This window comes from Anabas testudineus, chromosome 17 (genome assembly GCF_900324465.2).
Source record: "Anabas testudineus chromosome 17, fAnaTes1.2, whole genome shotgun sequence".
In the NCBI taxonomy this organism is placed as follows: Eukaryota; Metazoa; Chordata; class Actinopteri; order Anabantiformes; family Anabantidae; genus Anabas; species Anabas testudineus.
Window position 1 is genome coordinate 9192609 of NC_046626.1, and position 27118 is coordinate 9219726.

At 41.1% G+C, this 27118-nt stretch overlaps 2 protein-coding genes across 3 annotated transcripts; both read right to left on the bottom strand.

The window, feature by feature from the left end:
- Positions 1-6808: 6808 nt before the first annotated feature.
- LOC113171387 (phosphatidylinositol 4-phosphate 5-kinase type-1 gamma-like) lies at positions 6809-17526 on the bottom strand. Of its 2 annotated transcripts, XM_026373713.1 has the most exons (18): positions 17232-17526; positions 14950-14978; positions 14684-14773; positions 14417-14547; positions 14194-14311; positions 12986-13138; positions 12342-12641; positions 11991-12199; positions 11809-11892; positions 11283-11331; positions 11027-11111; positions 10692-10859; positions 10260-10416; positions 10028-10096; positions 9383-9938; positions 8778-8852; positions 8168-8254; positions 6809-8065 (listed from the first exon to the last, which is right to left on the bottom strand). In XM_026373713.1, the coding sequence occupies exons 1-18, from the start codon at positions 17323-17325 to the stop codon at positions 8063-8065; spliced, it is 2457 nt and encodes an 818-aa protein (XP_026229498.1). In that variant the 5' UTR covers positions 17326-17526; the 3' UTR covers positions 6809-8062. The 2 variants fall into 2 exon arrangements, with proteins under 2 accessions (XP_026229498.1, XP_026229497.1); XM_026373712.1 differs by having other exon boundaries at positions 6809-8254.
- Positions 17527-19150: 1624 nt separating this feature from the next.
- LOC113172419 (phospholipid hydroperoxide glutathione peroxidase-like) lies at positions 19151-22924 on the bottom strand. The gene is made up of 7 exons (XM_026375380.1): positions 22820-22924; positions 22007-22101; positions 21520-21664; positions 21084-21235; positions 20071-20095; positions 19885-19944; positions 19151-19648 (listed from the first exon to the last, which is right to left on the bottom strand). The coding sequence occupies exons 1-7, from the start codon at positions 22883-22885 to the stop codon at positions 19616-19618; spliced, it is 576 nt and encodes a 191-aa protein (XP_026231165.1). The 5' UTR covers positions 22886-22924; the 3' UTR covers positions 19151-19615.
- Positions 22925-27118: the final 4194 nt, after the last annotated feature.

Genomic DNA, 27118 nt, shown 5'->3' on the forward strand with positions numbered 1-27118 from the left:
CATCCAAATCACACATAGCAAGCAAAATGCTGATGGTGGTTAATGAGGCAGATGCCTCTGAGTAAGAGACAAAAAGACGAAGAGAGGCAGAGGGAAGGAGTTGACTTGGCTTGAGGCAATGAAACAAGGCAGCTTCTGTCAAATAATGAGGCTCTGACATCACATTTAGCAGGTAGCCTTTTGTGATGATGCCTCACACACTAAACTCTCCACTGAAAAGTGATAGAAAGACGTCTGTTCTAATAGAAAATGACACGCAAACAGCGGATTAACTCAATATTAATGGTTTCAGACTTAACTCAGCTCCGTGCTTCATCCACTTTGGTCCAGACTGACAATATCTTGACAGCTACTCGATGAATTGCTATTAATTCTTTTAGACGTTCATGCTTCACAGAAGATGAGTCCTGTTGACTTTAGTGATCCTGTGAGTCACACATTCCCTCAGGGATTAAGTCCTTCTTTGGTCAGACTGATGAATTGGTATAACTTTTAATAAAAACCTTTAACATGTCCATTACTTCGGTTGAATAGGTTCTTTGGGTTAAAAAAAACATTTCATCACCTTCAACCGTGTTTTGTGTTTTATTCTAATTATCAAATGTTATCATGTTAGCGTGTCAAACTAAGATGTCACTGACAGATCAACACGGCATCAGCTTTCACCTTAATGCATCACTGACCCTTAGAGCTGCTGGCGTGGAGAAGCCCACAAACACAGTCTGTGTATAAGAGGAGTGTTTAGCAAAGATACTGCATAATAAATGGTTGATTCTGTAATGGCTCCTCTCTCTGATCATCACCCCTGCTGCAGACAGCAGCAGTTTTACATTTAGAGAATTGTAGGGACGTTGACTTAGCGCCGCAAGTGAGTTTAAAGTTTATCCATTTGCCTGTAGCTGTTCCAAATCGTGATAAAAGGGATCGATCATATGGATAAAAAGGACACAGTTTAGGGCTGAATCCACATTGGCCGATGGTAGACTGAGCCGTAGTCATTTTAACCTTAAAGGACACTCTTTTTTATTGAGGAGGGCACATCAAATTGAATCTTTCTGTCTCCATGTCTCAGTGGGAGGCAATTGTGTGTTTTTGTCCCCAGATTAGGGTGGGCACAGAGCTGGCTAATCCTGCCGTCTCTTCCATGTGGGAGTGGCAGTGGGGTGTCTTTGCTGCGCGACCAGCCGTAATCTAATGGGTGTGAGATTGGGCTTTATACACGTGCACGCTCGCTCACACACAGCCGGTGACACGCAACAACACAAAGTCTAGATTTGTTTCAGGATTAAAGGCATCACCTCAGTGTCTGACATAATGCCAAAGGCATTCCCACGGTAGCCCCGACGAAGCTGCCTGCATTGGTGCATGTGTGTGAAAGTGAGAGACTATCTTTCCAGCATATGTGTGTGTAGCCGTCTTATTATTTGCTGATCATGAGAAATAAACCCAGAAAAGCAAAAAGAGCACAAGAAAAGGAGAAGAAACAGATCGCTGCACAAACACACACACACACACACACCACTCGGTCCCACTAGAGAAGCAGCTGTCCAAGTTGGCAGGCCATGTCCCTCTCATTATGCTGGTCACTCACTCGTGTCCTGGCTCTCTCTCCCGCTGCTGCTGCTGCTGGACAGGTAACATCTGACACACATTAGTCTGCTATTAATGACTTCTGCTGCAGCCATTACCACACACACACATTTAGGGAGAAACATCCCCAGGGTCTCATTTTTGCAGCGACACGCATTATATATCCAAAACCATCCAGTTTCCTCCAAAGTTCTGCAAGTGAAGCACGGTTCCTATAAAATCAGACTTCTTGAGGGTCTTAATCATGCTGTGTTTTCCTTCTTTCACTTTGGGGTGGGGTGGTCCTTCACAATAAGTCCAGGATGTCCGTGAGTTGCTCTCAGAGGTGACTCTGGAGGAATGTTGGTGGGTGTGACCCACGGACCTCCCACATCAGTTTCATTGTTTACACGTGATCCCAAAGGGAATACCACTGTGATTAACATTAATCCTACAAGTCTGTGCCCAAACAAAACGAATACCATCTCAAGATCTCCAGCAGGTGTTCAAAACCTCTCATCTGCTGCTCACAATTTAGCTCAGGGTCTGGTATTGTGTCTGTCCAGGCTTGAGCAGGTCCATGAAATAATATTGCTCACAAGGGTCGCGGCCATTTGACATTTCCTCTCATTTTCTCTCCTCTTTCAAAGCACGTTGAGGTCACAAATGTCACAAGAGGAGAGGATCACAGGGGGTGAGGCTTTCATTCTACCGCACCATCAAGATTTGCGAGGGAACAGAAATCTGTTGTTCTGCGTCATAGCTGAAACGTGCTAGAGCAGAACTCAACACCGAGGAAGCTGTTTGACTTTTATGTTACAAGTTGTTGTAGTTCGTGTAATCGTGTCAGGCAGCCACATGCACAGTGTCGCTAAAAGCAAGAACCTGGCCTTTCATGGCCGCATTAAGGAGCCTAATAAGAAAATCTCCGAGCATGAAGATTCAAATTAGATGTCCTTCCTTGCAAAAGTGAAAAAATTTGCCTTGCAAATTTAAGCAAAAATGTCAAGTTTAGTTTGGATGACTGTTGAGCTGTGTGCCAAAAAAACACGAGCACAGTCCTGAGTCAAGACTGATCAAGACAGCTAGAAATGAGACTTTCCCCTAAAGGGTTTGCATGTGACAAAATCAATATAGAGTTATTATGAAACAATGATGCAGGAATGCATACGATTAATTTACTTAAAGGGTGATTTCACACAATTCTGTTAACTCGCTTCCAATGTTTGTGTGTACTTCAATCTTACTAATCCTCCTTGTGCCTTCTCTACGTTGAAATCTCTCCCTGCTTCCAGCTAAAATAACCCTCCAGCTGACATCATGTGAACTGAAAACGTCTCCACGTGGTGTAATCTTGACATTTTTTGGCAAGAAGTAGAGAGACCTTTTGAAAAACACTGTAGTGAAGGCAGAGGGAAGTTTCATACCATTCTTCATGTAGTCCCCACTGGAAGGAAGCTGACAGAGGGTGAAGTTGCCTATCAAACAAATGTAAAACATTCCTCAATAAGTCACCAGTTACATTAAATCATTTGGCTTATTTAAAATAAGAACAAAGGAACAGGAGTCATGTTTCCAACCATCAACATTTATTCTCAGTTTTTATTTTTGGGTATCTCTCCAACAGCTTCTCAGGAAACATCTTCCTCTTTAGCAGCTAAATGTTCTTATGTGTTCACCAGCCTGTCGCTACCTGTGTCTGTCTGTCCTGAACAGTTAGTTGGTTTTTCAGGGCTTTTATACTAAAAATCAGTTACTTCCATCAGTTACTTTACTAATAGTTAATTCAGCTGTTAAAGAAAATGAGATTTCTGTTTTAAGGAAAACCTTTTGGTTCAGAGTTTGACATACATTGATTTGTCATGAAGTGTGATGTGATCTTCATCTTTTACCAAAAATAAAAACACAATCTGATCTGATCTTTCATGTCTTTATTGAAAACAACCATGAAAACCTCATAGTGCGATTGGAAAAAGTATGTGAACCGAACCCTTAGAATTAATTACTGGTTGACGCCCTCTTGGCAGAAATGACCTCAACCAGGCGCTTCCTGTAGCTGTGGATCAGATGTGCACATTGTTCAGGGGGAATTTAAGCCCATTCTTTCAGGCAGTACTCAATAAAGACACAAAGGATCAGAATTTCTTTTGTGTTATTATTTTAGGTACATTATATTTGTTAATATTCTTGAATTAGATGAAGATCAGATCATATTTTATGACAAATTAATGCAGACAACCATGACAATCCAGAAGGTTCACATCCTTTTCTTTGCCACTGTACACCATAAGGGAAACAGACCAGGAAGTACAGACAAGTGCAAGTATCAGCAAGAGAGTCATGTCTTTGCTTCATCTTAAATAACATTTGTTTGCATATTTGTATATAATATATATCACTGACTCAGAGACGAGGTACCACACAGAGAAAAATAGCATTACTGCTGTTTGCACTGGGGCTGCATTCACCCTCCCTGTTTATGCATGCATGTGCTTCTGTGTGTTTTGGGCATTCATCCGTGCCACCCAGTTCCAATATTTAGGCAAAGCTCCCCAGCTTTGCGAGTCCCCAGGTCTGATAAACCTCAAAAAAAAAAAAAAAGGCACAAACATGCATTTCTTTTCCATTCAACCATAAAGAATGTCAAGAATTTTTTGCTAGGGAAAAAAAAAGCTCCACGAGCAGGAGAGACAGACTGAGACGAGATGGGCAGAGAGGCAAAAGACGGCAGAACACTGGCAGAGAAAGTTTTGCCCTTCATCAGCCCTCCATCCCTCTATCCCTCCATCTCATTAAGGATGGATAGATGATCAATAGGAGCGGAGCAGTGGAGGGGGATTAGGATTAGAAATCGATGGCTTTGTTTTCTTCAACCTGCCAAAGATAAACACTGCCTTAAGACAGTGAAAACGCAACACAGAGACTTTCACGGCTTTTCATCTGTGTGTGAGAGGGCACGACATCCCCTCTGCGTGGACACATAGACATCTGTTTGCAGCTTCTCATGCTGAGATAAAGAAAAAAAAAAAAAAAGAGAGATGCTTGGATCCCTTCACGAGATTGGGAAAAGGAGGAGATGGGCTCAGATCCAGTAAGCTTCATACGCTACAGTAAGATGGAAACCAAAACTCTGTTGATATTGTGCAGACTTTTTTGTTCAGCACATTGCCGTCCCACGGCCGTGGAAACGCACACGCCGAACTGCGCATGTGGGAGATTATGTGTCACAGATCAGAGATTGGCTGCTGGTTCATACCAAGCCACTGTTTTCAAGACTCTCTGAGAATAGCTGGAGATGACTGATGAAGGGCTAGCGTGCTGCAAAGAGATGCGATGCTCCTAAAAACCTGAGTGGGCTGCAAGGAGTGAGGCAAGGCACTCTGGGTAGGTGAGGCTTCACCTCCCACACAGAGATTCAATAACATATCTCCTGCTTTGATCTCTCTCTGCTTTCTCTTCCTCTCTCTCTCTCTCCTCTTCCCTTCTCTCTTCTCTTTACGTCCGTGCACAACACACACATGCACACACACACACACACACACACACGCACACACGCACACATGCACACATTGCATATTCGCCCTGTTTGTTGTGGCTTTCGCCCCTCTCTCCTTTGAAAGAACAAAGGCATTTGTTTATGTTTCCTGCAGATGAAAGCGCAGCTTTGTGACGGTCCATTTCACCCCAGGTACAGATGCCGCAGCTCCATAATTTCTCCTTAAGTTCTGAAATATATTTTTTTGTAAATGAGAACTTTGGAACTCTGTCTTTATGATCTTTTGTGTCAACCACTTCCTTACTCTCCTTGAGGAGTGCTTTGTGTGTGTTGGTTATGATAATCATGATGATGATGATGATGATGATTCACAGGTGTGTGATGCCCGTCCCAGTGAGCATTTGGTACAAGGGAAGGGCGAAAGCCGATAGGTACAGTTCTAAGCCCTGTGTGCTGTGTCTACTGAAGAAGTAAATCTTTAAAGCATGTCAACAACATGTCTTTGCCTAAAACAGTAGTCCAGTTTCTAAGGTGGGAGCTGTAGATATTAGTATAGGTCACACAAACAGCAGCTGAAGCATCTGTTCTGGACTATTGATGCTCTAGTGAGTATTTCCAGTACAACATGTGGGGTGGATTCTGTTTGCTGTAATGAACAAACATGTCAGCCATCGTCAGTGTTTTGTTATTTTCCCTATGTTTTGGACAATGGAGGTGTGCAGCACAGCAGAACATGCTGTATCTCTCTGTGGCTACACAGCTATTGACTATAAGCCTGATATAGTGGGATTAACTATCGTTGTTGTTGGTTTTGATCTTTTCATGGGATTTGCTGACAATAGGAAAATCCACCCAGTGGTGCAACTGACTTATTTCAGTAGAATGATGAAGGAAAGCAACTTGGGTGAAAGTCAAGGAAAAGCCACAAGGAGGCAGGAGAAGGAGCGAAAGGATTAAGTGCATATGTGTGTGTGTGTGTGTGTGTGGTAGTGTGTGTGAGTTAGAAGGACAAAAAGAAAAGGTACAAGAAGAGAGAAGGCTCATTTCAGTTTTGGTAAGGAGGTATAGATCATTGTCCATCACACATTTCATCACGGCCCCGGCATGGCTGACTAGTTCAACCTAAAGCACATGGAGGCCAATGCTCGTGTCTCTGCACACGCACGTGCAAAAAGTAAAACACACTGTGTTCTTGGAGTATACTGTAGCTGTATGTTTTAGTTTATGTTACTTCAGTTTTATTTATATAGAACTGTATCTATATACAGTATAGAAAGACAGCTCTACTGCCAACCCCAATAAAGCGATCAAGATTTCATATCATTAGGTCTGTGTTTGTTGAAATGCCAGCAGGATGTGATGTGGTGAAATGTAAGGCTTTAAAAACAAGTCTCCTTTTTATAGTCCATAAAGAATACGATGCACATGCCTTTGTGCAGTTTAATAGTGCAAATAAGAGTGGTGAATTTGGAAATTACCCAAAACACAGAATGGGATTCTACTCAAGATGAGCAGGATTAAGAACACTGAGACATTTCAGACGTTGTGGTGCCATCTGGTGGGATATATATGCAAATAACATGTTACAAATAACAGACATTCCCCCATACAGGATATTTGCGAATCTTCTATGGTTAAAAAAAACACACTACAATTCACCAAATATGTTTTCATTTAATATATCAATATATTCAATATTTAATATATTCAATATATCTATTTTCTTTTACACAGTGATCAGAGTTTCCAACAAACAGGCAGATGCAGGCTACAGTATAATGTTACAGCAGTGCTTAATGCCACAGTGAGTTAGTTTAAGGGTGGTCAGATGTGTTACAAGGAATAACATAGCGTATAGTCTTTTCTCACTAAAATGCATAGAAAACAATTTTTTGAGTTGTATAGTTTAGTTATATTTCAGTTGTATAGGCCAGTTAATCTCGTAGTGTCATTACAGACATGGGATATCCATACGTGACTATTTCTGATTTCTCATATAGTGAACATGCTTAAAGCCGGTTCAGATTTTAAAGGTTTATAACAACAAGTTTCAAGTTTGACAATTTGACAAGTAGCCAAGACAGAAAAGTTTAAACTGTCTCCCAGTCATACACTCTACTATATACATGCAAATACATGCACACACAAACAGACTTACAGATAATTTGGTAGTTTTTTTATTGATGCTGCTGCGATAAATACTACACAATGTAATATTAATGGCTGCTATGTTTCTTAAAACTCTACTTGAAGAATATGATATTAACTTAGTGGAGTATTAAGTATGTTTATGTCTTTTCATTTTTAAAAAGTATTACATGTGAGAGAAATATCAAAAACACTTATGAAAATGAGCTTGTCAATAAGGCATTTTGAACAATGTCAGATTAAAATTTCTTGAGTGGACCACGAAATGTTTTTGGAAAAACAGAACACTGAATACAATCAGAATAGTACCTGCGTTTAAGTGGTTACCGTGTAACACGCAGTTGAAATGACTGATGACAAAATAATGAAACATATATAAGATTTCAAAAGACTTCACATTTACACTGATAAAGTGCTAAAAAAAAAATTATGCTGCACAGCTCTGACGTTCCTCTAGTGAAAAATAAACTTATAACAAACCAATAACACATAAATGCATATTGCATAGGTAGAGGCGGCACAGCAGGCAGCATATCTGCAGCATTACCCGACCTAACAGCCACCACAATCACTCACAGCGCCACTCAGCTGATTGTACCATGTGATTTCTCGGCTTCTTATAAGTCAGTCTGTCCATGAACTGGTCGTTTTCTTTGGATCTTTTACACAACATTTTGATAACTGACTTTTAGTGTCTGTCACAGTTGGCAAAACAAGCGTTCACATGCAACTCAGGCAACCAGGATGAAACCCTTCAAAGTGTTCTGGTGACTTTATTAGAAAACCTCACAGCGTCTGTATCTGCAGAGGGCCTGTGGCTTCACCCATCCCTGCATTCTCCACTGTGGGTTACTGAAACAGAGGATAGAGGATCACTGTAATAAGAGCACAGCAAACAGATATACCTAGTTATCTGTGTTCTGTGAATTAACTATAGGTCACGGAAACACTCACTGTGTCACTCTCCCCCTCTGAGCCCCCTCTGGGCTCTGAGCCGTAGTGCAGAGGAGAGTACACCCAGCTCCGATCCTCCTGAGTCTGCTGTTACCAAACCCAGCCAGTAGAGGGAAGCAGCAAAAGAACAGAGACAAAAGGGGAAATGAGAGTTGAAAAAAGCTATATTTCTAAATCATTACCCCAGATAGGCTGCACTCTACAGTTTTACATGATGGGGGCTCCACAGGACCCTTAGCCTAAATATACACAGTGTTCAGGGTTAGTTTGCAGCTATTGGAGGAAAGTTTTTGTTGATAATATGTACAAAAAAAACATGTCCTTTACATGTAGATGTGTCCGGGTGTTTAAACGTGAAAGTGGACTTTAATTTGGAGAAAAAGAAGGACAGGGATGATTTTATATTCTGGCTATAATAGGGGGTGCATGCTCCATTTCTCCATTTCCTTTCTGTACATTTCTGCAGGTACCCCTGGCCAGTTACAGGCCCTACCAACCCGCCCTTATTGCTCAGGCGAATCAGGCCAATCAGTTACAATGCCTGGTAATTATTGGCGATGGGAACATCTCCTAACAGGAAAAATGACTAACTACATTGGTGGTGACTTACATTGTGACTTGAGCTAGAGTTTAGCTTACGACGGCCAAGAACTGGAGAGTACACCCAATATCTGCCATCTGCATACTGATGATGGACACACACACACGCAAACAAACACACACACACACACAGATGAATGAAAAGATGTGTATATCATGCACACAAGACAATACAGGAAATTCAACTGTTATACAATGCAGGAGGGATTGTGTGAGATGACAGACGTGGCCATGACAGTAACAGGGCGCATAAATGCAGAAAGACAGATGATGATACATTCAAAGGCATTCGAAAACACAAAGTGGAGGAGACTCGTGCTTTGAGAAAAAACACATTTTAGATGTGTCTCTGCTGCACGTGCATACTGGAACAAACACACGGCCCCCCTCACCATCACAACTCTACCACGCTGTCCTGACTGGGCCACTGCAAGAGACCCAGTAGATCAAAGAAACAGAGGAAGAGAAATATCTTTACTCTACGGACGTGGAGTCATTTCTACAGTTAATGGTGTATCTTAGTTTATGTCTTTTATTCTGTCTCCTGTTCTTATGGCACCCGAATAAAGCTCGTCTCACTGTTTTGAAACGGACTAATCTCTAACAGGGACTTACAAAGTAGATGTCGGACACCTGCACTTCCCCATCCAATGAGTTGTGGCTGCTTGACACAGACAGCTGGTTGCATGATGTACGTGGCTCCGGCTGAGGCATCTGAGGGCTCGGAGGTACAGAGGAAGGAGGTGTCGAGGGAAGATGGTGGGGGGAGCTCTGTGTGGAGGAATGAGGAGATGCGGGGCAGATGGGAGTAAATGCTGAGGCAGGAGGTAGAGTGGAGGCTTTAAGACCTGGTGTGGGAAGTGTGGATTGTGCAAATGAATGAGAGACTGGAGAAAAAACAGTGGAAGACTGAGCAACTGTGGGAGAGGTGAGTGGTTTGGTGGATGGACAGATGGATGAACAAAGTGTGTAGGATGGCTGCCCAGATGACTGAGCAGTGGAGGAGGAAGACACAAAGGAAGGAGGAAGGGTGGAGGAGGAATATGCTGCGGATGGACTAGTGGAGGAAAGACTGCTTGAAGTAAACACACAGGGCTGGTGATCAGGTGACAGATGGCCGGGAGAGGTCATTTCTGTCATCTGTGTGAGCTCCGTGCTCTGTGGGATTTTACTGTATGAGGAGAAAAACACTGTTTAAACACAGATATGAACATTATCCTAGAGTGATACAGCAGTACTGTGTATGGTATACGTGTGTACCTGAGCTCCACCTCTACTGTTATGGTGTCCAGCTTTTCCTCATGAACTTCAACTATTTCCTTATGTGACCTGAAGTATACATGAGAAAGCACAGGGGTGGGACCAGCACAGAACATATGTGAATATAATATATAATGTATAATGTTTGGCCGGCCTTAGAGTACTGTCTCTATAAAGAATAGTGCTATTATACTATGATATTTTATATGATTATATCATATGTTATTCTCACCTGGCCACACATGGTGAATGCATTTGCCTCCTGTAGCGAGGGTGCTCTGGAGTATCAAACGGGGTGGTTGGTAAGGAGTTATTAGAGGAGAGCGTGGTGGTGATAGATGCAGTAGTGGCATCTTCAAATGAAGGAGGAGTGCAGGGCGGCTCTCTCCCTGGCAGAGTGGCATAATAAGTATGAGCCATGGAAAGAGAGAAGGAAAATATAAAAAGTAAATTAACAGTGAATACTAAAATAAAATGTCAGAGCTCTTCTGTGATGTGATGATCTGCTGGGATTTTTTTTTTTTTTTACATCTTATAAATGGATACAAACTAATCATGTTTAGTCAGGGACTTTCTTAAATGTTTCTCAAATACTAAATATGCGTTGATTTGCTTAACTTTCTAAACTTCTACGTTTATTTATGAGAAGAGAATTTAGTCCTACCATTGTTGCCCAGCATGGGGAAGATACAAGCTCCACGTAGGTTCTCCAAGTTGTCCAGGTTTTCCTGCCTCTCCTCACTCAGCGAGGGACGCTGCCCCGTTGAACTGCTTCCAGCGGTGGGCTTGGTGAGAGTCCCTCGGCCCCTCTTCGATGGAGAAGATCGCAGTGCTGTGAATGCAGGAAAAAACTTTACTTGTATGGATCCCAAAAATCTGAATATTCCAATAAATAATAATATGGTGAAAGATAAACTATTTTTGGCACTGTTCATGTCCATCATCCATAACAACATACAGAAGTACACATATAGGTTTTATGCACATTAGTAGACTCACAGGAGCTCTTCTTGAAGACAATGGCACTACAGAATTGGTAAAACCTCTCAGCGTAGAAATCAGGTTTGTGAACTGACACTGTGTCCTGTAGGTTAGGGGAAGCAGCAATGACAAAAGACACATCAGCAAACAAACATCAGCATATTACATAAATAGATTAAGCAGCATGTGAAAGCTAAGTAAAAAAAAACTAAATGTGAAGTTTACTTTGCTTGGAAAGAGGCAATTATATAACAACTTTGTAAAAGCTACTCACTCCATCATGGATGAGGGACTTCCAAGAGTGCTCCAGTTTCTTAATCAGTCTGTCAGACAAGACAATTAAATTATTTAGCTGAACTTGCTCAGTGTCTCACTGTGGTTACCTGGCAACTGGGCTGAATCCGTGACAACAGCCTCACTGGTAGATGTGAATGTTAATATATGTTTTAATACTTATATCACTTATATCAGACCTATCACACCTCTGCGTGTCCACACTTGTTTTGATAATAGCTGTTCTGTTTCTTCTCCACATGTATTCCTTCACAGACAGCTTCATGAGCTCCCTCCATTTTTTATGTCACTTGGCAGCATTTTGTGTCTGCCTGCCAGCTGATATCTTTCCTGACTTTAAAGCCACAGAAAAAAACGGTGTCACTTAATTTGCCTCAGAGTGTCCAATGAAAGGCGAGCAGATGCAGCCTGCGATGCTCAGTCAGTGATCGGAAACGTCCAAGTCAAACAAGTCGAGCTTTCTTTGCAGGTATTACATGGTGCGACTCTATTTAACTGAATTTCACCTGTAGGACTGCAGAATGTCAATTATTCCGATGAACAGTAGGAGGCGCTCTCCTTTGCCATTAACAGCGGGAATACCACCCATGCTACAGAGAGATAAGAGAACATAACCATGACTTGTAGATTCAATGTGATAACGATGAATTGACTAGGCTAAGGCTACCATTAGGAAACCATGACTTACGTGTCATCATGGTCCAGCGTGTCCCTGCATGTTGAGCCACCCTGTATAGACTCCATGGCAGTGGAATACAAGGCCCTCTGGGCTGCAGGCCTCTTTTCCTCGCCACCTCCTGCAGGTGAGCCCTGAGACTGGTGCTCTCTCTCTGCTTGGCTCTTGTTGTGAACCCCAAGCAACAAACTGTAGTCCATAATCTTAAAACTCTCCAGAACCTGTTGTGATAGATAGATATACATGAGATTTCAAAATGTGAGCTCCATCTTTTGCCTGTCCTTGAATTAATCCACTCGTATGTTAAAATAAAACTACATTTAAATTCATGTCTACGCGATATCACCCTCTTCTCTCTCTCACCAGACAGTCTCGCTGCAGAGTTTTGACCAGAGCATTGTATGTGTCCTGGTCCAGGGTGAGGCCATCGGGAATGTCACACAGAAAGTCCAGGTCTTTGTAGGTGGGTTTAGACTTCTCTCTTTCCTTCTTCGAAGCTCGCCTCTTGTATGTGGATCCCTTCAGGTCAAATTTGAGATGCATGCATACAGAGCGTGGTAAAATATTGTTCATCACAACAACTCTGATGTTCTTGCCGCCACACTGGACGCAGTAGAGGCCAAAAAATTTTGGCAGCAAAGTCCGAGGGTTCTGGTTCAAATTCTAGAAAGTAAAAGAACAAAAGATGCAGAGACAAATAAAGTCTGTGAGTTTAGGCTACACAAACATGCACCAGCTGTTCAGTGTGTGTATCTTGACAGTGCAACTGCTTAGCATCTTAAGGAGTACTTAGGCTGGGTCTCAGTCAGGTATAACCTCTTTGCTCTTATCTACTACAAAGCCAACTGCTGGCGTCACTGCTGAATGGAGCCAACGCCAGGGGGTAGGATAAAGGGGATAAGGATGACTAGAAGTTTCAGCTGCTGCTAAGATAAGAGATTAAGATACACTTTTTTTTTGCTATTTGCCCAATTACAAGTTTGGATAAACTGAGGAGTTTCACTTACCATATAATACCCTGGAAGCAGTTTCTGTAGAAACTCAGCCTCCTTGTGTTGTACTGTTTTAATGATGAACTCGTCATCACGTGTTACGTAGAATATGGAGCCGCTTGCTCCTGGATTTGTCAACTCGATCAGTGGCTCATTACATAATGAGTACTAGAGACAGGAGAGACATAGTAGAACAAACAGATATTAGGATTTAAAGTGGTTTTGCAGATGATCTGACCTAAAGTGTTTTAAACTACAGTACAACAGCCACAAAAGCACGCAGCACATGTTTTGAATGAGTAGTCTGACCCTCTCACAAAGTAGGCTTTTGATAATGCCAATAAATGCCATCTGTGAAATGTTGTTTGTCTCACCAGGGTTTATGATTTCAGGTCATGGTTACTGCAGGGCTGTGTATCACTGTTAATACTGGATCAAGTAGACATTTCAAATAGCCGACAAAAAGACTAATGTATCAGCCCACTCACATGGCATTGCTCATCAGCAGCAAAAAGGGAGCTTTGCTTTAAAAGTGAACATGTGTGCTCATGGCTGAGTACGAAAGTCATTCTGGGTGTAGGTGGGAAGAATGACACATTTAGACCGTTAGCAGCGTACGCTGCTCTACATTTTGACATTTCTGCCTCAGTATAGTATTAGTAGCTCCAGTGAAGTAACTACATCCACTGTGGAAATGGTGCTTCCACCCACTACACGCTTGTGCTGAACATTGTGTGAAACAGCAGAAATGATGTTAAACTAAAGTGAACGATGTGTGTTTAATGCTACACTGGTGAAATAGATGCATTAGGGAACTGTAAATAATAAAATCTGTTCTAATGAAAGCAATTGGAGGAGGGGGAAGTGCTTATTATTTTTTATAAACTCTAAAAAACATATTTTAACAGAACCTTTCTATGGTTTTGTTCACACAGCGCAAGCATACTGACCCCCCACTACTCCACCGCCAACAAAAACAAAAACAACTCTCGGTCTGCTGTCACTACTTGCGGTTAAAATAGAAAGCTTTAGTCTTCTAGTCTCCCTCTGGCAGAGCCAGAATGTGAGCTTAAACGTGTAGCTGTAGGTCACCACATGTGTGTTCATGTGTGCGTTTTGCCCTGACGTGCAATATATGTCAGGGGATGTGCTAGAGGCTTGTTTTGTGTTTGTGTGTGCATGAGGAAAGCCTCAAAAATCATCAAAGAAAATAAAAATCTCACCAGGTAGTCATCTGGTCGGATTCCAAACAGCTCCCGGAAGTAGCGGAAGGCCACGGGGGCATAGGTTTTAAACCTAAAGTCTGGGAAATGATGAGCTGGCGTGAGGTTACTGCCTTCACTACGTGGGGGAACAGCGGGAAGAGTAAAAGAAGATAAAATATTTTATTAGATACTTAGAGATACAAATGGTCACATATAAAGGCATCCACTCACAAAGGCACACCTTGGGAAGAAGATGCTTTCGACCACATAGAAGTCCTGCATCAGCACATCTCTCTCCGGCTTGGAGCTGAGGTTGCCAACGGTATATCCAATGCCCAGTTGGATGGCCCCTTTCAAGGCAGAGGAGGTGGTCTGGAGGTGGAGAACAGTGAAAAAGAACAACAGAATTAGGTGTGGGTGGAAAGCTGCTGATGAAATCACGGTTCTTCGCAAACCAATAAACAATGTTTAAGAAAAAACAGAGAGACAGATAAAGAGGAAAGCCTACTTTCTTGTATGTTGTCTCTCCTGATGCATCTACCCTCCTGTGGCCAATCTTTTTCTCGTGGGCTGGGCCTGCTCCGAAAGGCGACGGCATCTGACAGGAAGACAATAAAATGTAACAAAATGTTGCATGATATTGGTGAAGTACATATTATACAGTATATTGTCTTATCGGGGGTGATGGGAAATTGAAGCATGCAGCAAATCAATACAGATTTGAGAGAACATAAGAAAGTGGCGGAGACAGTGTAGCGTGAAGGAGCCTCTCACCTCTCTTATCGGAACCTTCTTCGCCGAATCTGTGCATAGAGACAGAGAGAAGGTGCAGGAGAAATAAGTAGAGAAACACTTAGATCAGTATATTGTTTAGCGTAATCAGCCAGTCCATGATTTAGCAGGGGAAGCCAACGTCGGCAGAGTGCTTATTTTACCGTGTATTTCTATATAATATCTTATTGCACCAGGTTTTGCGATCTGTACAACCAGATACACTGCTGGTTAACTCACCTGCAGCAGAGTTCAATCCCTAAAGGTTACGGGTCACCAAATACCAAATAATCCAGAAAGGGAAGATACAAAAAAAGAAATAAATAACATGCAACTAAATTCCTGGCTAAACCACAGTCTGACATTGATCAGTCAAACCACTACAGTTAAATGGATCAGTTAGATTTGTACAAAGTAAAAACTCTATTGGATTGACTTCCTCCCTAATCTGAGTGCTGTCATTGGCTGAGGTCTCCAGATTACATGACTGGCCAATAACACACAAGGATTAGACGTCTTTCCAACTGACATGAAGGACGCAACTGGACTGCGCCTGTACTGTACATATTTGTGTGTAGAAGCGGATGAAAGAGCAGGAAGGAAGGAAGCAAATGGGAAAAGTGAGGATTCACAATGAAACAACTTGGTTTTCATCACCACGCTGAATTTCAGGTCATGTGAGGGTGGGGATTAAGAAGTGCTGCCGACAGAGCAGGGATAATGAATCTTTAAGCCGTGTTAAAGCGCACGCTGCAGCAGATGTTGCTGTCACTGAGGCGCCACAAAGACAGTTAATGTACAACATAATCTGAATCAAAATGACTTCTCATTGATCGCTGAGTGGATGCAACCAAAATGCAGTATGGTCATAAAATGTGAGCCATCAAAAACTTGAACAGCTTATTTGGTTTTAAATCTTAACAAATAGCGAGGTAGTACAGTCCCTCGGAGCAATATAGCCCTTTTCTTGACTCTTTAGGAGCATGTTAGCTTTCTAACATTTGCTGATTAGAGTAAAAAGCAATGAAGTCTACACCACAGTTATAAAGCTACACAAACAAAACAATTTTTAATTGATTTCCTTTTGGGGCTTGTCGTGCACCGACAGGACACACATGGCTGCTCACACCTGTAGCCTGCATCAAAACCTGTCAGGCATAACAATGAGTGGGAATATCCTCGGGCAGGCGTACACAGAGAGTCTTTGTGGGATTAGGGTCAGGCCACAATAATGTGTCACTGTGCTGCAAGCAACAAACAGGAGAGACTCACTGCAGCTTACTCTCATATATGACTGCGAGACAATTACAGCACTTAATGGGGTAAAACATCAAATAAATGGGCATTAACGGGGCGCTAACTCGCCACAGATAAGGGAATCAAGCGTTTTGTGTCAGTGTTGAAGCACGCCTTGAAGCCTGCGCCTGTAAAGAGGATTAGATATCTCGCTTATCAGATGAGAAACTGACGCGCGTTGCTGTGACACTAATGTGACACCAAACACAGAAGTAGATCTTAATGTTCTGTGGATGTCCGCACCTACAGTAGGTGCATTATAACCAGACCGACGTATTAACAATGATTTGAGCACTAAAACTGTACACATGACCGTGCACATGCAAATAAATAAATACTTGCTGGGAGCTGATAAACTGATGAGGTCACATTTGCATTCAATGATCTCAAAACGATTGTATTTGTGGCCATGTCACTGATGTTGTGAAATCAATATCTAGTGAGGATTAGAGTGTGGTTTATATTTCTGTATCAGATTACATGAGTTACTCTTTACATTTAGGTAGGAAGTGAGAGAGAAGGAGAGAGAAGGTAAGACTGCTGAACACACAGACAGAAAAGGAGCAAAATGACACCTGAGTCACCACAATGTGTGTTCACACTACAGTGAATGCTTTGTGTCTATCTGGCAACTAAATGGCAGCAGATCCACACAGCAGATCCACACAGGAGTGTGCACAGTGTGTGTCGGGTCTTTCAGGACAGGGGGTTTGCATCCTTAAAGGAAACCTTGTGTTTCTTTGATGCCATTTAAAACAGGAACGGGAATTTCACTCATCGCTGCCACCAAGCTAATGTATTATTCATTCCCAAAGCTCAGGCTTAGCTTGAATTGACTTGAATTGTCTGCGTCTGGTTCAAGTTCATTACAGCGGGATGCTGCTCACTTATCTAGTTCCAACTTCCTATGTCCAGCACACCTGGCGGTTGGATCTGATCTGCAGCCAACGATAAATGACTCAGCTACTGAAATAACGTTACATACGAACCGGTGTCCTCCAGGTCAAGATGCAGACAGAGGCCGGCGGCCGCTGCCTCACTCGTGGACTCGTCCTCCCCAGTTTGCGCATTGCTCCAGTCCATCTCCGGGACGGTTCCTGTGTCCACGACGCGCTGCCGTGTCCTTCCTCCTCACCGACAACCAGGCGCGACGCTACAGTCTCGTTACACCCTGTAGTTTCTGCTTCTTAGATATTTATTGCTCCACACACAGCGTGCATCGCTCCGTGGGTGTCCATTTGTCGCTGTGTGCTGCCCGGCGACACGTCCAGAGCCAGCGGTGCTGATCATCTCCGCCGCTGTGCGTCATCACTCTCACGCACAGGCTGCTGCGCGTCGCGCTGCAGCATCACTCCCGTTTCACTGGTACATCTTTACCATGGGTTATATTATATGTTATGACATCTGTACACGCCATTATTGACAATTTAATAAATGTAATACGGTTCTGCATTGTATGGGAGTAAAGTGGGACAAAAAAAAAAACTGTTTAATACTATTAATATAATACTATTAAAACAATAAACATTTAATTTTACTGTTACTTTAATAACATGCACGTTTAAACAGACTTTCATAGTAAATTAAAAAAAACATTCATGATATGAATTCTCTGAACTACAGAGGTCATGGTTGTGCTGTTAAAAAGCAAATAAGGTTTTACAAAACTAATCACACCCTGTGGGACCCTCAGTTTTTGTTGAGATGTGTCCCAAAATTGACCAGAACCTGTGTCAAACTCAATCTACTGCACATAGTTCAGAAAGGCTCAGACCTGTCAATATGCATTTCAGTACATGAACCAATCCATACAGGCTGAAGAACTTTCTGTGGACCTAAACAATAATATTTTGCTGTGAGCAATAAGATCAGGGCCATTTCTAAAACTGAGCACCCTCAGGAGAACAACAGATGTTGTGAATGTGAAACTAGAGTACAAGATTTGTCTGTGTGGCCAAAGTCACGCGATGGTGATACATGTGATACATCTGCAGGAGCAGGGAGACTGGTAACAATTGAATAAAGGATGAATGCAGTCAAATATGGAGAAGACATTGAAGGAAACCTGCAGCAGAGTGCATCTAAGCTGAGACTGGGTTGACGTTTCACCTTTCAGCAACAGTAACCTGAAGTAAAGTGACAATACACAGATCTGCTTCAGGACAAGTTTCAGATCGTCCTTGAACGGTCAGGCCAAAGTCGAGTTAAACCCTTTAGTACACATAAACTTCCCCTCTTATCTGATGGAGCTTGAGAGAGTCTGCCAGGAAGATAAACTGCCCAAAGCCAGATGTGACAAGCCTGCAGACCTGAGGGTGTAACTGAGGTCAGTAATATCTTCAAAGTACTGAGCTGGGGGGTGAATATTTAGATTTGAGTTGATGATTTTTAATACATTTGCAAAGGTTTCTAAAATGATGTTTTCCCTTTGTCATTATGGGTTATTGTATGGAGACTGATGGGAAAAACGTTGCAATGTCGAATCCAATTTACAGGTTTGTGCTGCAGAACTATAATTTGTGCTCCAGTATTTTCAAGTTCATCTGACTTAAGTTCTGGTTAAATTTAATTGTACATAATGCACAGAAATTTACATAAGAATTGTTTTATCTTGGGGACACAAATTAAAGCTTTAAAATCTGACCAAACTGTGATTATTCTACAAGTGTGTGTTTAGGGGTGCTGGTACTTAGGATAAGACTGAAACATAATTACAATATTAAAGCATCATATTAATCTTGGCTGAGAAAGTAAATTACAGTGATGCTAATAACTTAACACTAATCTTAGTGTGGTTCAAATTATCCCATGTAAACGTATCATCAATAATGAAGCATATAACATAATCTACTGCAATGAATATTATAATACTAAACAGACCAGTACATTAACAAATCACAAAGCTGAATTTTACTGTGACTATTATTTTAATTAATAAGTGCATTTAAATTGACAGAACAGTGTCTGAGACAGCATTTATGTTCCCATTTCATCCCATGGTAAATCATGGTACAATATATGGCCATTCAGTAGGTTAAGTGGAAACATTATTGGTGGTCCGACATTGACACATGCACCAACTTGTCACTTCACATTCAGAAAGGACAATATAGGGTTTGCAACCTCTTGTGACGTGGATGTAAGATTCGTAGTTCTTTTCTTTGGATGACTACTGATGGACTCTCACATGCTCTTACAGGGTTAGGTGTGAGTGAGACTCTGGAGATTAGCTGCACGCTGATAATCATCAGGTCTGCCTTTCCCAATGCTGGGTTTACAGACAGGCCGTCACTGGTCCAGATACACACACCCCCACCAGTACACTGAAGTTCATGAGAGAGGTCAGGGGTCAAATATACGAGAGACAGTAGGATTAGAGGTATGTGGGTAGGTCCTTCTCCACCACCTGCAAACAGAAACAAGTGGAAAATTGTCACTACAAAATAAAATATATTTTTAAAAAAAGCTCTTAGAAGCTTTAACTACCATAAACCATGACAACCCCAATCTACAAGCTTGTCTAAGTAGACTTAAACAAGCTGAGATTAGCAGTAATATACCTGAATCAAAACAGCAGGAAACTACTATGAAAGGTGTCAGTTTCATCGCAATATTATTAAAACCACAGCGAGTGCCACTTACAACAGGATCATCGGTTGGTCCATATCTCTTCACCACTTGTCCCTCTCTATTTATGAGAAACTGGTAAAGAAGTAAGAAATAAAAGTGTTAGGACAAATATGCATGGTTTTCTGTAGAAAGTAAATTAAGCACCTTTTTACTAAAGATTCTTAAAATAACGATATAACAAACTATATTAGAAATTACCTTTGTGAAGTTCCATTTAATGTTACTGTGGAGAGAGAAGAAAAAGTTCACATCTGTCAGGCATTACCGTTAAAGAGTGCTGTTCACACATGGAGTCAGTTTTAATTGAAGTGGGTTACAATGGACCAGTGACTTGTTTGTACTAGAGAAAAGTAATACCCCTTTACAAAAGTCACTTTTCAACACATTTATGAAGCATAATTCTCCTATTTGTTATGTCTTTGTTTACACAGTATATAACACTAGTTTTCACCAAGACATGGATACATGTATTGCTTCAGTGTGAATCTTCAAGAAGTAATATGTGCTGGTTTGTACTGGTGCCCATAATCAAACATCACCTTTCAATGGACTACTTGATACTCAACTGAATCCTTTAAGTAATTGTCACAGTCAACAGGTAGGTTAATGAATGTGAATGCCATCATAGTGGAATGCAAATAAATATATTGCATAAATGTCCTTTTACATTTGCTCACCGTCACAACTGTGAAGCATTTCTCAACTTAACTCAAAGCAAATGAGAAGTGAAGAGGAAACATGTAGTAAGATGACACAGAGCAGCTGAACAAGGTGTGTTTTACATACAGTGTTTCCATTCCAGGCTTAAACAAATTATAATGATGTCACAACCGCCAAATTTGGAAAACGTATGATTTAATTCTGAGCTATACAGACTTCACTCCCAGTGTTACAACACTGTAAAAGACGCAATGTGCTGATATAAATCATTACAGCAATTATAGGCATTGATAAATGAAGGAAGACTAAAGTTGCTTTTTTTTTTTTTTATTTAACTTATACTATGTTGGTAGGACGACATCCATGAATTTAAATGCACGACCCAAATGTTGACTAAGGTGTAGACAATGCAAAACACACATGATGCCATGTAGAAAACGTACTCATGCTATGGCACATAGGGTGTAGTAGGTACTTTTAAACAACCATTTGTATGCACAATGTCATGAAACGTTTGATTAGCTAGAATGAAAAACAAGACGTTAACTCACTTTCCAAAGGTTCCCTTGCCTTTGGGCTGAGCCTTCATCCACTTCCAAAGAGGGTGAGCATTATCCCCATTCACCTCAATCTTGCTGAACAGGTCGAACTCAGCATTGTAACCTTTAGCAAACTCTTTAATCTCTGCCTCTGTACCTGGTTCCTAAAGTACATTAAAGACATAAAGCCAAGTTAGCAAATTTGAATAGAAGTGTAGCACCTGAAAGACTAGTAAATGTATCATCAAGAAGAAAGAAGGGGTGTGAATACTGTCCTAGTGTATGCAGAAGTGCATGTTGGTTTGAACTGAACAGTGTAAAGATGAATAATTATTGAAATGACTACCATGTGGCAAACTGACAATGCTCCTGTGATACAGGACAAAATAAGTAAAATCAAATGCACAGAGGCTGTAGTGTCGTTATAGTTGTCGTAGGTTATAGTTACCTGTCCTCCAAACTGGTTGCATGGGAAGCCCAGGATGCGTAAACCTTTCTCAGCATACGAGGCGTGCATTCCCGCTAGCTGAGTATAGTTTACTTTGGTCTTTCCTCATTTAGAGGCCACATTGACTATGATGCACACATAGCCTCTGACATGGGAAAAACAGGACACACAAGAACTTCATCTAGGAAACTAATTCAGAAAATGATGACTGTCAAATTTACACACACACACACACACACACACACACACACACACACACACACAGTGGCAAGAAGTATTTGAATTTTGTGGAGACATAAAAGATCAGAATTTCTTTTGTATTATTACTTTAGGTATCTGTCAATACTCTTGACTTAGATGAAGATCACATCACATTTTATGACAAATTAATGCAAAAAAAAACATGAACAGCTGCAATAAATGGCACTTGGTGCTGCTATAGTATTTTAAAAGTCAGAGTAAAAGTCAGTTAAGTCATGGGGTTTACCTGTATTTCTCAAGAGACACCTCGTTGTCATCAATATCCTTAGCAGAAAACTCGTAGATTGACTTGGCAGCCTGCCAGTCTGCCGCCTGAGCACACTGCAAAAAGATGAAACATGAAGGTTGTGTGAGTGTTTGTGACTGAATATGACTTCTGAAAGTTGGGCTTTATTCGAGTTTAAATCCGTGAAAACAGACGAAAGGGCAAAGTTGAGCTTAATAGATCAAGATAAGCGGGAGCTGAGCGCAGCTCTTCGCACTTTGGCCCATTTAGTTCATAACTCGTATCACCCCTATTAATCATCCTACGAGCACGCATGTCTGTCGGCCACACACACGACATAAGAAAACAGCAGCACATTAAGAATTCAGCTCCTCTAATGCGATTTCATCCTAAACCTGCAGCAGTGTCTCCTCCTGCTCTCACGGTGTCTTGCATCACCACGGATTACGAGCAACTGTAACGGCACCTTCAGCCCTTATGACAAAGCTAGTGTTACAACACAGCTAGCTAATGACACAGACCATGTTTTTTTTATTGTGACTAAATATCTTAAACATTTTAGACTCGACACATTTGTGTAACTGAAGCAGTGCAGTTTTATTTACATTGTGCCACTGGACGTCAGAGCTAATACACGAAGCTAATGTTAGCAGCTGCTGCTTCGGACACATTTGTCCGTTACACTGTCTTTAAAAATAGACCTACGCTTTATTCAGCGGCCACCCAACAGCGGATACATGAACGTTTAAGCCACAGCAAACCTAAGAAAAAAAAATAAGAGAAGATACACGTTATCGTGCTCCACAAACTCACCATGCCTCTGAGTACACTTCTGCTCCCCACCAGTCCCAACAACACCGACGGACCCTTCAGCCACATGAAGGCCACACTGACGACGGATATCACGTGACACGTAGCCCCGCCCACTGACGTACTGCGTGCAGACGCGTCTCCTTCCTGTCAATTAAAGATCAGAGTGTGTGTGTGTGTGTGTGTGTGTGTGTGTGTGTGTGTGTGTGTGTGTGTGTGTGTGTGTGTGTGTGTGTGTGTGTTTGGATTTAAGTCAAAGCTGTAATTTCAATGTTATTCCAACAGATGGCCGCAGTGAACTGTAGAAAATATTGGTCGGGGACAATATTCAGATCCAGTAAGCTGACATGAAATGCTGAGCAAGAAGGGTGGCATGAGATTAAATAAGATGTGACAACTTAATGCAGTTAACATGACAAAGTTAACCTAATGCATTAATTCTCAATATCAGCCGAAGTGTGTCTGTATTGTAAGTTCGGTGCCATTGGAAGTTTTGAGGAGATAATAGTACAGAAGTTCAAAAATCTGATATGGTTTTTTTTAAACCGTCAAAACTTCTCACTGCACTTATATTAGGCCAAGGACAATTCTTCTTCTGGGACATTGCTTTGAAATAGCCAGTGGTCTGACGTCAGACTGGTGCCACAGTTAAAGTCCCCATGAAACTGCATTTTGCTTCTATAATTGGACTTAGTCCCTGCTGAAGCTGAATATTAGCATGGGATTTAATACCCAAAGGAACCAAAGTAAAGTTTAAATCAAATGCATATGCTATTTATTGTTTGTATGTTATTAACATTATTTAATTGTTTTCTTGTATACACATTGCAGATTTTATAATATGCCGATGCAACAAGTCACCTGTGTTAAACTGACAACATAAGTTGGAAACAGTCTGCTTACAGTAATGCGCTTCTTTAAAAGATGAGATTATGCAGGAAGTATGATTCATGTGAATTTATTCAGGACAATTTTACATGTCATTACGTCCCATCATCATTGACTGAGGTTTATAAAAAGAAAGAGATTTGACCAAACCAACATTCTGTACTGTCTAGACTGTGATAGCAAAAAATAATTAAATTAATGCTGCACAGATATTTACTGTTAGAGGAAGCTGTGGGTTATCTGGTCCTACAACACACAAACACACACACACGCACACACACACATACACACAAATGCAGTGTTTGGGTGATGCAGAGGTCATGTCCGCTGAAGATGAGGCATTTAATTAGGGTGAGATAAAACACGGAATCCGCAACAGGTTTTCACCTGAAACATCCAGTTTAAAGCCTCTAATTAAACATCTCAAATACAGTACATAGCCAATTAAAGCTCAAATCAGAGGGGTTCTACTGTAAAAGACATCAGTACAATTAGTGCAGTAGGTGTATGTGTGGGAAAGTCAGGGGAAGATGCTGTAATTAGTTGATCCTCTGGCTGTACTGTCAAACTTTATATTTATGGAATAATGCAGTAGGGTTTTGCCGTGCATATGTTTTTCCTACTCAGCTGCACTGACATTAATTATTGTTTAAGGGGTTTCACATAAACTGCAGAGTTATTAAATATTGTAATAATATTTTAACATATTAAATATTTTTATCTGTATCTGTTGTGCACACAAACACAAGTTTAATGTACGCACGCAGGCTTAATTAAAGCAATGAGGATAGTAAACTGCTCCACGACTCACATATGTCATCCGACAACTGTGTAACTGGCTCCATACCACTTGCAAAGTTAATGAAAGAAGGTTTGTTTATTAGTTTATTTATTTACTTTACCACATCTCACAGGCAGTAATTTAATGAACTGCTTCCATCGGAGGCAGAACTGGGCAGCAAACCAAAAACTGCTGCAGGTCAAATCTTCAAACATCACTTCATGTGCGCCAAAGGCAAGTGTAAAAAAGCTGGATGTGAGTGATCAAAATGAGGGCAAGTGAAACAAAAACACTCACCACACGTTTTCAGCCAAAGAGTAAGAAGAAATATGGCAAGACAAAATGTAAGACGTTGCAGTTTGTGTTGAAGCGAGAGGCAAGGAAATGGTGCTTAAGCATAGTTCTGTCCAAACACAGCAGATAAAGTGTGTAGTTAGTATAAAAGTCTGTATAGGATGTGGTTACCTCTGACCTACTCTATATTACTAATAAACAGCTACACATATCATGACATAACACGTTTGTCATCTTTTGCAAGCAGTGGGAAGACCTTTATTGCTGACACTTCTTTCACCAATGTGGTTCCCTTAAGTCATACACACCAGAGAAACAGTTAACCCAGCCTAAATAATGAGGAATCATATTTGTGAAAAATGAACTATAATGAATAGGAAGAGACAGAGAACACAGAGAAACAAACAAGTTTCATATTAAAAGAAAAAAAAAAACAGTTGCCTAGAAACAATCTCTGCTAAACCTGACTCTCCCAACCACCACCACCACCCCCCACAACACACGCACACACATACATACACAGCAATATGCGCACCATGAGAGATAAGATCAGATGCTTCAAGAAAAGTTAGGGTTATTTCTCACTGTTCCTAAGCAACAAGTTTGCTGTTTTCTTTCCTTTGCCATATCTCTCAATTGGAGATTAATAGTCAGAGACAGAAATTAAGTTGACCACGAAACTTTAGCAATTTGTCAGAAGTTTGCTTCAGAGCTTAAAGCAGAGTGGAAACTGGCATCACCTGGGTTGCACCACTGGGAGTTAAAAAAAGAATTGATAGGATGAGATGATTTTTTTCTGTCTTTCATTTCATGACAACTGAAAACAACCATTGATTTGAACACCTACAGCACCACCACGCCACACTGTTGCATGTTTTAGAATAGATAACAACAAGAGTGTAATGAAAACAGATGGAAACCTATATTTGCACTGGCAGAGAATCCTTTACATTTAACCCCCACACGCTGAGGGGCTTGGTTGGCAAGGCAACAGATTCTGCAGTCTGTTTCCCATGACTGCCTCTCGATAGTCCAGATCAGCCACTGTATCCCTCCATCTTCCATAAGAGAACACAAGTAAGACCAGGCAGGCATGACGTGTGGACATGTTCGATGTTATGCTGACAGGCAATTGACAGCCTCACTACAGTCTACATCCGTATCTCTCAAATCCATCCCCGGGATCAATTTAATACCTGCTGCTTTTGCTGCCACTGCCAAACCTGCCTGTAACCACTGGAGCCCTAAATAAATCAAATATTTTATTTCAGTTAAGTGAGAAACCTGAAGCTACCTTCCAAGAGTTATAGTCCTAAGTGTGTGGAGTCCTGAACTCTTATTTACACAAAACCATCAGTGGTGTAACAATGCAAGTCTTACACAAACTGTTGTGCAGGTACATTTTGTTGGTAGTTTAGAATTGTTTAGTTAAACCAATGGATTTAAATATTATTTTATTAGCTGTGACAATTGTTCTATCTGATGGACTGTCGGAAATTTGCACTATTGTAAAGCTGAGCAGCCAAAACAACTGTTATTGTGTCGATGTACTTCTGTCACACTGAAAATGTTAAAGAAAATGTGTGCAGAGTCAGTCTCTGTATTATATGAATAATAATAAGAATAATACCTATTATTATTGTTATTGTATGACACAGTGGATTGTAAATGTGACTTTTACCACATTGGGTTTACTTTACCCACAGAATGTGGTGGATGTATTACATCTACCAACAACAATGAACAGATAAACATGATATATTAAAAATAAGAAAGGATTTTCCCACGCGCAATTATTGGACCAATTAAGTCAGAAAGGATTAAAAAGCTGAAACCATTCTACAAATGTACACCATCTTGTGATGACAAATCGTAGCACTTTATAAATCTGCACTGTGGCAATGAAAAGACACTCAGCGACAGCACCTGGTGTTGGCAGAAACACAACAAAAACTTGACAGTGTCAGCCAAAAGATTTTGTGGTCTGACAGAAACAAGAACTGAACTCTTCAGCTGTAATTGAAAGTGTTATGTCTGGAAGAAAAGAAGGCACAGCTCATTAACCATTTAACATGATGCCTGCTGTGAAGCAATGAGGTGGCAGCATCGTGCTGAGAAGGAGCTGGTGCTGGGCGACAGGGACTGGGACACTTAAATAAAAGGTACAAAACAAATGGAATATGAGAAAAACCTTAAAGAGAAAATAATAAAAATATACCACATTAATATATTTCAAAGTGGGAATCAGATGATGAGGAGCTTACGGTAGCTTAGATTAATTATTTAATTACAGCCTGATTGCAAAGTTAAAACAATCTACTATTACAGCTAAGCACATG

Coding starts and splice junctions, on each gene's coding strand:
- LOC113171387 (XM_026373712.1), bottom strand. CDS start 17,325: ATGGACTGGAGCAATGCGCAAACTGGGGAGGACGAGTCCACGAGTGAG. Junction 11,893..11,990: donor ACGCTGGACCATGATGACAC/GTAAGTCATGGT, acceptor ATCTCTCTGTAG/CATGGGTGGTATTCCCGCTG. Junction 9,939..10,027: donor ACAGTAGAGGTGGAGCTCAG/GTACACACGTAT, acceptor CTCCTCATACAG/TAAAATCCCACAGAGCACGG.